At 37.2% G+C, this 14,220-nt stretch overlaps 1 protein-coding gene across 5 annotated transcripts in view; it reads left to right on the top strand.

Moving 5' to 3' along the window:
- Positions 1 to 9,964, top strand: part of Fmr1 (synaptic functional regulator FMR1) — a 40,996-nt gene extending 31,032 nt beyond the window's left edge. For all 5 annotated transcript variants that reach the window (XM_071594805.1, XM_071594804.1, XM_071594803.1 and 2 more), the window contains 4 exons: positions 867 to 976; positions 5,233 to 5,336; positions 7,403 to 7,744; positions 9,557 to 9,964. In XM_071594805.1, the coding sequence (XP_071450906.1) occupies positions 867 to 976; positions 5,233 to 5,336; positions 7,403 to 7,744; positions 9,557 to 9,855 (855 nt within the window). In that variant the 3' untranslated portion in view covers positions 9,856 to 9,964. The remainder of the gene's footprint in view (positions 1 to 866; positions 977 to 5,232; positions 5,337 to 7,402; positions 7,745 to 9,556) is intronic.
- Positions 9,965 to 14,220: the final 4,256 nt, after the last annotated feature.

Genomic DNA, 14,220 nt, shown 5'->3' with positions numbered 1-14,220 from the left:
CTAATACTAATGGGATTTCATGTATACCTAATGAATGAACAGCTATTTCATGATTTTTTTCGACTAATTATCCTATTCTTCACTATCATTGTCACCTGCTTCATTTTTATAGATCATTTGTTAATCATCATCCCCCCTCACTTTCCCTCATCTTCCATCCATACTTCATCATCCCAAGTCTCATCCAGAGAATTAGATAAGAAATACTTCTTGCAACCTATTGTAATCAATTTTCTGACATTTAATTTCAGGGTTCAAGTTAATGCTTCTATAACATTTCAGAGGAAGGCCTTTTGATTTTCCCATTGGTAGCATACTCTTTGTCATCCTTCGTCCTCTCATACTTAGCTACATGCCTCTTTTTACTTATTGATAGTTTTGATATTCTATAATCACCTTTTTAATCAGAAGTAAGTGGTACTGGCAGACTCATTTGCAGCAAACTTGCTCAATTTATACCCCCTACGAAATTTTCTTCCTGTATCATGGTAAAACATCAGGGTAGCTATATTTGGACATAATGGTTCATTCAATAGGGAATTAATAGTTATAAGTATCTCAAAGCATCCTAATCCAAAATAGCATATGTTCAACGGAAAAGTAATACTTCATGAGTATGGGAATGGTTAGGAGATAGATTTATACTGGTATATAAGTAATGCACACCTTAGTAGCAGCTTGTGGGATATGGTGTAGATTTAGAGGTAACTGTATATCATTTGTTCATTTTTTTTAAAGATCACTTCTATTAAGAAATGTGTCATATCACTAATTTTTCATTTTTTCCAAGAGATAGGATTAGAATGTTAACGCTTATTAATAATGCAATTGTTGTATTGCTCATGCTCCTCTGTTTACATTTGCAGGATGTTGAACATCTGCGTCAAGAAAAACAGCTAATAGACCAGCAACTGAGGACGATGCATGGTTCAACAATGGGTTCAATGCAAAGTTTCCCCATGGCTAGGAGAGACAGGTATGGTATCTTGACCAGACTGGCATAGGTTTCTATGTGGAAGGTAGTGCTCAGTTCAAGAGTTTTATTTGAAATTTTGGCGGGAGCACTTCCACACTAATGCTGTCTCCAGATCATATAATTCTGGGCAATGAGCCCCGAGGATTTTAGATAATTCTCTTAGGTCACAATGTAATGTCTACCAACAGTAAATGCTCAATTATCATTTTGCAGATGATCTATATTATTCTCACCTCCCAACCCTTGAAAATTTCAATAAGACTGCAATCGTGATGATAATAAAGGGCTTTGAAACCTCAATTTAATTTTTACTTTAATAGAAGTTTAAAATACTTTTCGTAAAAGTTGTTTCTTGATAAAAAAATAATAAGTTGTCAATAGGTTAATGTTTTAATTTACACATTTTTGTACTACCCATACTTTCCTATTATCATTTCCTTTGCATTTATTAGTCCTGAGAATTCCATATGCTCTGTTTGAACAAGAAATGATGAATATGATCCAGTATTAGTGATCCTTTGTCAATATTCATTCTTGGCCAATTATTTGATTTTTCCTGGTTATGTGATTGGTTTAGCTTTCAGACAATACATTCTAAAATTCACTTGATGATAGTTTTGTGTTGTAAAACTAAAAATCTACTCTTATAAAAATGGCTGGAAAATGGAACAAAATTGTTATCTCCATTGCCAAGGGGATCTTGAATTAGTCACAAATGATGAAAAAGGAGAATTCATTTGTTTCCTCATCACAGTCACTTGTTAATTTATTTTGATCCGTATGAATTAAATCCAAAAAATGCTAGAGAAAAATGAATGGGTAACAAGTGCAGTAAGGTGGAACAATTAGCTGCGGAAGGAAGATGTGGTGTAAAAAGCTGTTAAGAATTGAGAAAGTGGTGATGGGAAAGTGAGAAGTGGCTTTGAGATAAAAGACATAGACTGGAAAATTTAATGAACCATAGGGAGAAAATTTAATAAGCAGGTGGAAGGAATAGATTGAAAGGTTATTTTAATGGGAGAAAAGACCCATGTAAAGTGGCTTGGAACTAGAGGAAGAAAAAAAGGTAAATTATTGAAAAGGGTTTGACACACTTGAAAGTGAATTTGAAGCATCTATAAAAGAGATTAGAAACAGGAAAACAACAGGAGTTGAAATTTCAGTCAAAGTATTGAAAGCACTCATTAAGAAAGGAAACTAAGAATTAACAAATTTGGTTAACAAGATTTGTAAAAAAGGGACAACTGTGTGAAGACTGCAAATAAACTGTAATAGTTCATATAGAAAAAGAAGAAAAATACCAAGAAGTGTGAGGACTGCAGAATCATAATCCTGATATCACATGTGGCTAAAATAGTTTTATAGACAATCAATAGAAGGTTGTATAGGAAACTAATAAGTGTGATGGGAGAAGAACAATATAGATTTAGACAAGGGTTAGATACATGTCAAGTTATAGGTCTATGGAGAATTATTAGCTAAAGAAAAAGGGAAATGAACAAAAAGGTAAATATTTATAGAAAGCTTTTGGTAATAAGAGTTGGATATGACAAATTAATGGGGATTCTGAAAAAGCATTTGATTGATTTGAGGGAAAGAAGACTCATAAAAGACAGGTTTCTCGGTCAGAAATTTAAAGGAAGGATAGGAGGCCAGTTGACCGATGAGATTGTAAAAGGAAGGGGTGTTGGATAAGGATACTGCCTGACACCAACCCTTTTTATCGTAGATTTAGAAGAGGTAATGACAGACTGCTTTGATGTAAGGAGAGGAGTGAACATTGAAGGTAAAAGGGTGAAGAGTAGAATGTATTAGGTTTGCTAATAATGAGTGGAATGTATTAGGCTCTAGAGATGCTAGTGGACCTTAGTGACAAATAAAAATGGAATGTTGATAAGTAAGAAAAAGTTCGAGAATATGAAATAGGAGGTAAAGGTGAAAAGATCAGTATTGTAGGACAACCAAAGATGAAGATCATTCATAAAGGCTGACTCATTGTCTTAGGAACTCAGGTCCTTACCTTTCCAGTAGAAAGGGTGAAGTATTTCAAGGGTGCTCAAGTGATTCAATTTCTAGTGAAATGGACCTAGGATGCAGCACATCACTTTTCCTCGGTAAACTATGTCCCATCATTGCAGTTTTATTTCTTTTATTTTGAACTGCAGTCATTCGACTTACATCTTTAGCATGATACACAAATTTTTCAGGCCCTTACAGAAGAGTTAGCTGCAGAACTGTTCTGCAAATGGTGAATTGAAACCATTTTGACAGGAATTCTCTCCTTGCAAGTAGTCGAAGCCAAAATAATTCAAAAAAATGTTATTATTATTATTAAAAATACACGTGCTGATAGACAGTGTCAGGTGGCACCCAAGTCCCAAATAATCGCAAAAGATAATAGATAAAATCAGACTTCAAAACACACATCTCTTTAAGAAAACAAGCGAATCCCCATCCCATTTACATCCATTAATCAGCAAGAAAAAAAGATAAATTAAAAAAATTAAGCTATTACATATAATATACTATACACCACACATCAATCAAATTATTACATATATTCCTTACATCTATTCTTAAAAGTATACACTCTGTTAGGAAAGGGCTCGAATATTTTTGCAGGTAAGGTGTTCCAATCAACAATTGTTCTATTTAGAAAAGAAAATTTTTTTTTATTTGTTCTCTGTGCCCGGCATTTTACCTTAAATTTGTGATCATTTCTCCCTATAAAATTTGGGCTCCCCGCCTCTTTCCTAAGATCTGCCCAAGCTTTCACCCCCTTCGGAATGCGGAACATTCCACAAAGTCTGCTTACTTTCCTTCTAGTTTGTAGAGGTTCCCAGCCCAGCGTTTCTAGCATGTTAGACACACTCTCCATCCTCCTCTGCTTCCCCAGTACATATCGGGCAGCCTTTCTTTGCACCTTTTCCAGTTTTTCGATATGACCTTCTTCATGAGGGTCCCATACAAGAGAAGCATACTCTAAAATTGGTCTTACTAGGGTCTGATATGCCTTCTCCTTGGTTGATCTAACACTCCCTTTGAGGTTTCTCATCACCTAATTGTTTTGAAAGCTTTCTTAAAGATGTACTCCACATTTAGCCCCATTATATGTTGAGATGCTCAGAATTTTAATTCTAATCCAACAAGCCACAGAAAGTGCATACATCCAATGGTTGTGAATGGGTAGGATAAGACAGTTAAAAATGTTGCACTTAACCTTTTATCATTGATATAAATTGATATCAATGATATCCATTTTTGTATGTATAAAATTTGCTCATAAAATTGAACCATCACTTTAGGATGAGTTTTTAGACCTCACTATTGCCTACATCATTAAATAATTGGTCATTAAATTCTGCTTTTGCATTACTCACTGTCAGGCCTCTTGTTTGCATTAGTGAAAATTGTTTTCCTTCAATTTGCAGCATTTATTTTTCCTCCTGTCCGATTTCATATTTTTCCAATGTATGTGGAACCCCACGTTTACACAATAGGCAGTAAGAGATTTTCCTTCTCTTTATGCATTGATCCATTAATTGGAAATTCCTTTTCTGTGCTAACTTAAAAATCCAAGCTTTTGGAGAATGCCGACTTTGTATTTAGACCCACTTGAGGACCATGACTACATATTATTTTATTTTTTATGACCACTCTCTAAAGTGTTACCAACTTAAGCATTCAATAAGTTTTGCCAGAACCAGTATTTACTGAATATGGCAATTAATAGAAAGTGTTCCTTGGAGATACAGAAGTGATGTCAGTCTGCTGAAGTATCACTGTGTGAAATTGAATAAAGACAAAATTTGGCAATTTATCATTGTGATTATCTTCACTTAAGGAAATTTTTGTAGGGTGATTAGGAGAAGAAGGAATTTTTCAAAAAGACTATCTAAAATTCCTTGTTAGGTAAAGATTGATAATATTTGCTATGAATTTTTAAAATTGTATAGAATAAACATGTTAAGATAAGTATTTATGTATTTTAATTTGTGGATGTAACTTTGAAAACAAAAGAAAGTCATCACTCGCTAAAAACTAGCCGAGCGTTGGCCATTCAAGACTGAAGGTGGAAGAAAAGTACCCTTTTTATTGGTGCTTTAAGTACTTTTCCTCCACCTTAGAAAATTTTCTCTGTTTGTATAGGAGTTTGATGCATCCACGGTAGTGTGTGACGATGATTGTATTTTCTGTATTAATTTCATAGGGTCAACAATAGGAGAAGATGAGTAATTATTTCCTAACATTTCTAGGGGCTACAATGTGGATCCTGAAATTAGTAGTGGTCGAGGGCGTGGTGGACCAGTTCGGGGGAGGGGAAGGGGGCGTGGTGGTGGTAGTAGCAGATATAACTCCGGTAAGTATATTTTTTTTAAATAATGGATGTTTATATTGAAAGCTTGTCACGTAGTTGTAAAATTTGTTAGCGAATTTAAAAATAATTCGGCCTCACTAGAAGTTATCCACTCACTGTATTTAATCCATGATTCCTCAGGGGTTGTAGTATTCATTGTTTTCAAGAAGGCAATCAAATTCCCTCATGACATAATGGTACACTAACTAGAACTATATAGTATTGACTATAATGTTACTAGATTGACAAGTTTTTATCTTGCGATGAAGTACAGTGGATCCCCCATCTAAAGCTTGTCTGGGGAATAAGTTTTTTGGAACTCAAATCAAGTCATCCCTTAAGGGGGATAATCTAAAATTTTGATCAAATGACGTGACCATTGACATGTCATACCTATATATCATTCATGGGGATCGGGTTGGTATGGTGGCTTGTGTACTGGCTTCCCATCCAGAGGATCCATCCTCCCTGCCTTCCTATCCTGGCAGATATTTTGCAGTGGCATCCCAATCCTTACTTGAGGTGCTTTGTGGAGGGCACTTTGAATGAGTATGTCATCTGTCAGATGAGATGTTAAACTGCAGACCCCTTGGCGCCTTTCGTAAAGAGTAGGCTAATGCCAATTTCATGTTTTTCTCTGCCCTTCATCCTTTTCTATCTATCCCTAATGGTGCAAATTACCTCAGTTGTTTGTCACCTCCCCTAAAACTACAACTACTACCTATATCATATTCAACATTAATTAAATATCAGCTGAGAAGAAACACACAGGAGCAATTCTACCAAGAAAATGGCTTCGGAAGACAAATAATCCTTGAAAAGATCAAGAAGTCAGAAAGATTTGGCCAGAAATAACAAAGAGCCAGGTGTAAAGGCAGACCCAAAATCATAAGCCATCATTCTGTTTGATTCAAGAGCCACAGAAAAGATTGCCTAAATCCTACTGAAGCATAAATCCAACACTACCTGAGATAAGGAATATGATTCCCGAGCAGTTATACAAAGGAGAATAATAATTGCCAAGCTCCTAAATGGAGTCATACATATGTGAGGCATGTGGATTGCTGAAGGTTCGAATTCAAATTTATCAAAGAGTAATTAGAAACAAGCAATTTAGCCTGTTCACCATCACCAATTACACACGTAGAAAACCGAGACATGACATATAATGTGAAGTGGTAAAAGTTTTTGGGAAGGATAACTGTTCATGACAGATGAGAGAGGCCATAGAGATTGCTATTACACCAACAAACTTAAAGATCACAGATGACTCAAAAGGTAAGGATTCATGGAAAAGAATGGATGGATTGAATTCAGAAGCCAACCAGTAAAACCAGATAAACAAGAGGGCCACAGCTATGTAAAGCGTATATAAAATTGCTGTTCAGTATATTTTTACTTAAAAATACTAGCAGAATAGCTTGTGAAACTGTTGCCTATTCAAGTTAACAATTCATGTGGGAACTGGAAGGAGTGCAGAGATCATTTGAGCAATATCATTTACATTCCCTTCAGAACAAGTGAAAACAAAGTTTCATTGCTAATTTGGTTGTAGACATTTTTTAAATGTGCATTGCATTAGTACATAGTGTGTTTAACGGTCCTGGAATTTTTTTCATTTTTTTTATTTAACACAATCACAATTTTGACATTAATTTGGTGACCATCATTAACCAACAATTTCATTGTAGTGACTAATTTAAACAATGTTACAGTTCAATATTTTACCTACAATTTGTGCACATTTTGTAAAGACAAAAATCATCTCCCAAAATGTTAAAGTCAACACTTATTTGATTGCTTCAATGAATTTTTATACAATGGTATGTAACAGAACACTAAGAACATATGTTTGGGCCTTCAGATTATAAGGGCAGATTATTATGTCTCCTTGCCCAAACATAATAAAGGGAGCGCACAACTTATGCGACCACAAAATTTTTAGACCAAGTTCAATGAGTCTAGTTTTTTAACAACTAAATTGTCTAGTTATTCACCCAGTAAGTAGTCATTCACCCAGTATGCTAATTTTTTGAACTTATTGTAAATTGAAAAATTACTCCTCCTAGCCTCTCGTCATCAAACACCAGACCCGTCCTCTGATGACCACCATCATGTCAGCAGCTCGTATCAGGGGAGTGGTCGAGGCGGAGGGCAGTATCACACCCAGGGTTCAGGTGGTGCAGGATCGGGTGGGTGGTCAGGGGGTTCATTTTTGGGTGGTCATCCACAGCCATCGGGTGGCTCACCTCAGTCGAGGGGTGGTGGGCAAGGGCGGAGGGAAGGGGCCGGAGGAAGGCGAGGTGATGGGCAGAGAAGGTCAGAGGACAGGAGGAGGACAGCTGATGAAGAGGAGACATTGTTGGATGGAGGAAGAGAGACTGCTTCAACCAATGCTGCTCCTGATCGGGGTTAGTACCTCCACATCAAAGTTTCAAAGTAATTCCATATTACCTGGCAGCTGATTTCAAGTTGTGGGAGCCATTTGCAGACTTAGTGATTATCAAAGCTTTTCAGTGGATTGTCCTGTTTTTAATTCAGTAAAACCTTTCATCATGCTGGAATTTTTCTCTTGATTCACTCCCTTTAAGCCCTGATGTGTTTAATCTTAATTTTATTTTGTCTTTTGATTTTCATTTTTGTATTGTTTGCCATATTATTTGTTCACTTGTTTCCTCTTTGCAGTCGTTTGTTTAATTATTTCGATTCATATGAATTGAACCAGTTTATATCATGAACATATTTCCTGTGATGAATGCTGGCCACATAATTGGTTTTACTCTCTGACAACACATTCTGCTATTCAATTGACTATTGTTCTATATTCCCATAAAACTGTAATTCCACCCTTCTAAAAATAGCTAAGGAATGGAAAACATTTCGCTATCCCTTTTTAAAATTAATTAAAATCAATAACACTGAATGAAAAAGGAGAGTATATTTTCATCAATATCACCATCATATTTTCTGCTTGTTTTGGTTACATCGTTTCAGTTCTGCTAATAGTATATAATTTTAGAGTGGTTAAGATAAAAGAAAAGTAAATTTGGAGTCGGACAGAACATTTTTAAATTTTGCAACATGTGGTTGCAAATGCAGGGAAGTTTTTGGGAAGTTGAGCATTCACGTCCTAAGTATGAATGCAATGGAAGAGAGAAAGCTCCACATGGTATCTAAGGGCGCTGCTTTTTACATCATATGACCATTTCCTTTACTGTTGAATGTAGTCAGTCAGTAAATAGGGTTTTTGTGTTTGCATTAATCCTGACCCATGTAGCAATGAAAAAGTAAAACGTACATTAAATACCCTAGAAGAGTGCATGCACCGTATATGCATGTATGCACTCTTCTAGGGACCCATGAAAAATAAGAAAAAATACAGAAAATTCCAATTATGAAGAAGAGAGAATTTTCACTCTTACATGCTTGATTACTGAATTCATTCAAATCTTATTATACAAACATCTGGGCTACCTCACCATTCAGCTAGTGCATTAATATATTACTTTATTAACGTAAAGTAATTTTTAAACCAGTAAAAATTAATTTATATAACATTTGATTAAAAAAACAATCAAAACATCCTACTAATGTACATCCTCAGGTGTGTTGATGGAAAATCTTAGCTGGGATTTTGGGCTAGGTTTTAATTTCTTGCTGAAAGAGTAGTGTATTGGTAAGTCCAGTGAAGAATGTTATATTATCCAAAAAAATGCCAAATTGTTTTTCAAAGAAGCTAAACGTCGATTTGCGCTGCTATAGAATAAATATTCCTAATGTAGTACAAGAATGAATATAAATTCAAAATTAAAGGAGCCAAAATAGAACGTGACTGCATTTCATGTTAAAGGGTATCTATGGTTCACCAAAGAATTCTTTTTACAGTTCCTCCAACTTTGGAATTGGTTTCATTTACATATTCATTGCATATTCAGAATTTCAATATTGAAATGCATTGTTATTTTTGCATCGTAAATACCATGGTTTTTCAGTTCTTGTTGTTCAGGTTACATAATTATTGATCCACTGTGAGGTATCACATTATGCCCCAAGAGACGAAGATGTTCTTTGCAATTTTAAACCACTAGTCACTACAAATTGATAATTTTCAGGTGTGAAAAGGTGGAATTTGAGCATAATCAAGAAATTGTTAATACCTTTTCTTTATCACTAGTCACTAATGATGTCTACTGATCATTTCACTTGTTCTGTCCAAATTTCAGGGGGCAGTTTCTCCCATTCGTCTTCTAATAAGAGTGGTTCTCAAGATGGCAACTCAGGAGCTCCCCCTGCCCCTAAGGGCCAAAGGGAGATGGGGAATCGTCGTGGGGGGTCCCATCGCCCTGCAGCCTCACAGCATAAGAAGAACTCTGGGACCCAAGCCGCAGAGAAAACGGGGGGTGGTAACAGCAGTGGGGGTGGTGGGAGTACCACAGGTGGTGGTGGGAGCAGTGCAGGTGCAGCGACTGGTGGAGGTGCCGGGGGTGGTAAAGAGGCCATGGTCAATGGAACCTCTGGTTAAGCTTCCAGCTCACTCTCCCCTCACCTCCCAGCCCCCTTTTCCCATCACCCCAATCTCCCCCCATGGGCCCAGTGGGGCATCTTCTGCTCGGACGCCCCTCCCCTTGGCGGCAGGGAGGGGCGTCAGGGGAGGAGGCGCAGTCGCCATTGTTTGGGTGGGGCCCCGAGCATCCTCAGCGGAGAGAAACTCGCCCGTCCGTGCAAAGAAGTTGTGGTCGTCAGGGGACTCTGCCTCAAGCTCACCAGTAAGAGTGAATCAAAATGGATGTGAAAGTGTATGGGTGAGACGGTGGAGTGCCGGACATCTCATGTCAACATTGGAGTCGACTGCCAGTATTGGAATGTCATCTTGGCTACCGCCGAGAAAATGTCCGGCTTGGCCTACCCCTCTGGAACTGCCGGTTACCAGCCAAGCAAGGCAGATCATAATGACATCAGGGCTGTGGAGTTTTGACTCCTAAAGAATTACTTCAATCACCTGGCCAATTTGAAAAAAAATATGATAATCACCTGGAGTGCTCGGGTGGGGTGTCTGCCTGTTAATGGGACAGAGAGTGTGGAACCTCCCCGGGACTATGGGAGAACCTAGCATGATGGCCAGTCTCAGTTTGGCCTTTGTGACCCATGGCCAGTGGTCAGGGGTTCAGACGAGGCTTGTCCACGTGTTGGGTGGGGTTAGAGTGAAGGTGCCACATGTCCTTTAAATGACCCTCAAGAGTGTTGCACAGGACAGTGGGGGGGTAGTTGGCAAGTAAACCTTTGCTTTTCCCCATCTCCTCCCGTTGGTGGACCCGTTCTCTCAGATGCCCATTGTCATTGTCTCTCTTGCCTCCACTCTTCTGCTAAAATGGACCATGTAGGAGACTTCACATCTAGTGGAGTCGGCAAAGTCAAGGAGAGTGGATGTGAGGCCCCACGGACATAGATTAAGAAAAATGAGTCTTGATAGAAGCGATTTCGACAGAGGGGAAAAAAGTTTTGTTTTTACATGGTTTTTGATGGTTAGCCACATTGCCCTGTGGTGTGCCTTCATGGTGGGGATTTGTCTCCTGGTGTGTATCTTTTTTTTCTGTATTTATTATTCCATAGTTAAAACTCCACTATTGTGTCAACCGGTTATTTCAGCATACCCAAGAGAGGCATATTAGAACCTGCCTGCCACTTGAGGGAGTAAGTGGGGAAAGTTGGAGGGGGTTTTTCAATTTATCCTTTGCGTTTTTTTGGGAACTCCTCGTGCTTTCCTTGCACCCATTGTTGTTTATGCCCTTTTTGTCCCTTTTGCCATGAAAATGGCATTACTTACAGAATGGTTGAGGGGAATTTAAGAATAACATACTTATAAAAAAAAGAACAGGATCCAATGCCTAGTTGGGAAATAACTTTAAAGGAGACTGTCATTTGAATTGCTTTTTCCAAATTTTGAATTTAAAGTCAAATGGTATAGTTATTAGTGTTTGAATCAATGATGTTAAAAGCTGAGGAAATTCGTTCTACAGCTATAGTTGAATTTGTGTTCACTTTTTAAGAAATCTCTAATTTGTGTATTGTTGGGAATGAAAGTCAACCTCATTGAAATTATCACTTTAAAGATTCATTGTGACTTTGGAAGAACTACATTAATTAAATCAAAATGTAACTAAATGAGTTAACAAATATTTGAGAAATGAATGCCAATTTTTAATTAATCAAAAGAGCCTGGACATTGAATAGTTGCTCATCACAATGGAGAAGAAGACAAAACATTTTGGGGTTGCCTTTTGTTTTAATGTCAGTAGGTTGCAAATACTTGGAAAAGGGAAAAGACAAATAATAGATACAATTTAATGAGAGGGAGTTGAATATACTAAGCAGTTTAAAAAATTTACTTCATGATATGTCATGTTTGCAAAGGGTTTTTGTGTGTGTATCATATGGTATCACACTGCACCCATGCACACTAGTATTTTATGGGCTTTTTACTGAAATGCATAACCACCATGCCCAACCCTTGAAAAGAAATGATTTTTGTATATGCAATGTTGGAATTGTATTTAAACATGCATATATTTACTTGCCTCGCTATGTTTCATGTTTCAAGATTGTGGTGTTAAAGCATCCTTTTATTTTCAAATCTCCTTCTAGTATTGTTATGTTTCCATTATCAAGGTTTTTTAGTAACTTCCCGATTTCATTGTTTTTGGTCCCCTTTCCATTGAAATGGCATGATATTATTATTTGGTATGATTTATTAAGACTGCCAAGAAGTTTTATTTGTCATATATGTCATTGTAATACAAGGTCTGAACAATTCCAATCTATTCTCCTGTGGTGATATACACAGATGGATCTTCAGAAGAATAAATGGGGGACGGTAGGAAAAACAGTAGATTTCATAAATATGCGACCTCCTTAAGGATGAATAAAAATGTGCTGTACGTTGATAATATGCTTGTATGGGCACGCACTCACTCACCCGTTATCATAAGGAATGTTCAACGGTGTTCAACAACGTCACACTTGTGTCTTATTAATGGCATTGTAATGGTATGACCTCGGCAAGAATGGACTAGGCCGACTGATGGCTAAGGAGGAGGTGGAAATTTGGTGCGCGCGTGTGTGGGTTTGGTAGTGTTTTCATCATCCCTTAACTGCTTGTTACAAGAACAATTTGTATTGCCAATGTTGGATAATTTAAGAATAAACCATTTCTGTATATATACATCAAAATGTGCCTGTGGAAATTGTGCAGTTACTACTGTTGTATAAGGATTTCCTAACAACCTTGAATGTTTGTTTTTGAAGCAGAAAATGAAGTTGCATAGTTAATACAGTATTAAGAAAGATGCAACCGATGTAAGAAACATGTTTCCTGTGACTTTTTCAATCCTATATTACATTTCTGAGATGTTTTTTTATTCCATTTTGAGTGGCCTTTCCTTTTAATACTTGACAATTAGTACAAGCTCGCCTGATGCATTTTTGCATTATCCTTGCAATTTCTTATCTCGTTAATGGCGAATCATCCTTATTAAGGGCTTTGACTGTAGTAAAAAATTGGGCAGTTGTATGAAAAGTATCAGGTCAGTTTGCTGAGACATATTGATGGTTTGGCAAGGCACTCTGGATGAGTCAAAATGGTTGATTATAATTACTTTTATGTTAATTAGCAAGTTAACTGAAGAATGCATTTCCCTGATTCAATCTTCAAATCTTAATATGCTCATCACCTTGATGGCGAGCATATATATCTTAGTGGCATTAACAGGATACCTTGATTTGGCCATGTTAAATTTTCCTATAGTCAATTCTTCATTGCTTATAATCACAACGAATTGGTGTTCATTTTCTTCTCTTATTGGCAATATTATAGGGCATTCGAAATTTTATTATTCATTTACCAGTGCTGTCACTAATGAGTTAAATTCATGTGATAGAGCTATTTTGGGAGCAATACGGTAGGTATTTATTGTGATTATTGAAGATGCCCTGAAATTAAGGTAAAAACTCAAATAATTTCAGTGCCCACATTCTTTTCAATAGTAATTGATCTGAAATTCTCAAAGGCATACCACATTAATGATTGAATGCCTTTTTAATTTTCAATTGAATTTCTAGTTTTGATGTACCATTTCTTGATTTCAATGAGAAAAGCTCTTCATCTACATGCCTTAGGGTTATTTATGATATTAATGAAGTTGCCATGCCTGCCTTAAAAGAAAAGCTGCCTCATGTACAATATTTACCTTCGAGTACACCAGAAGTAATCCAATTTGCATTTTTCCCTCATAGACCTGTAATGTTAAGGTTTATGGAAATTTAATCTGCATGCTACCTTGATTTTCTTTTCGTGGTAACTATACCCTATTTCAATTGGGCTACGTCTATTTGGGTGACCATCATTTCATTGGTTGGGGCTGAAACCTACACACTTTCACTGGGTAGCCACAGTCAAATGTGGCCGACTGTGGTTTGGGCTAATGGGGAAGAAAGTCAGCTCATGTAATATTTCTGCTGGTGTAGCCTTAATGTCCTTTGGCTGCTTGGTGGTAGGTTGAATAAGTCCTGATGTGGCTGTTCCAAGTGAACATCAGCCGTTGGAATAGGTCTCGGGAATTGTCATCCCTGGTTTTTGGTGATGTGACCAGGAAATCCACAATGGTCTATGCAGTAATGTCTGAAAGTGGATACACATTAGTCAATTGGCTGAAGAGGTCCATAAATAGCAGAAACACCATCTGCTGGGAAGTGGCTTGGCCAAATAAATGTGGATTTGGCGTTAGTCAAGGGAAAATTGCCAATGGATGTTTTAGCACTTCACCTTGTTTTGCTGGCACTGCATGGTGTCCTCAGTGGGTCCAGTCATGCCAGTCTTTCCTCATAGATGGCA

The sequence above is a fragment of the Hetaerina americana genome, unplaced genomic scaffold (assembly GCF_022747635.1).
Source record: "Hetaerina americana unplaced genomic scaffold, ioHetAmer1.1.p SCAF_7, whole genome shotgun sequence".
Classification (NCBI taxonomy): Eukaryota; Metazoa; Arthropoda; class Insecta; order Odonata; family Calopterygidae; genus Hetaerina; species Hetaerina americana.
Note: the sequence above shows the minus strand (reverse complement) of the source record. Positions and strands in the feature narration are given on the sequence as shown.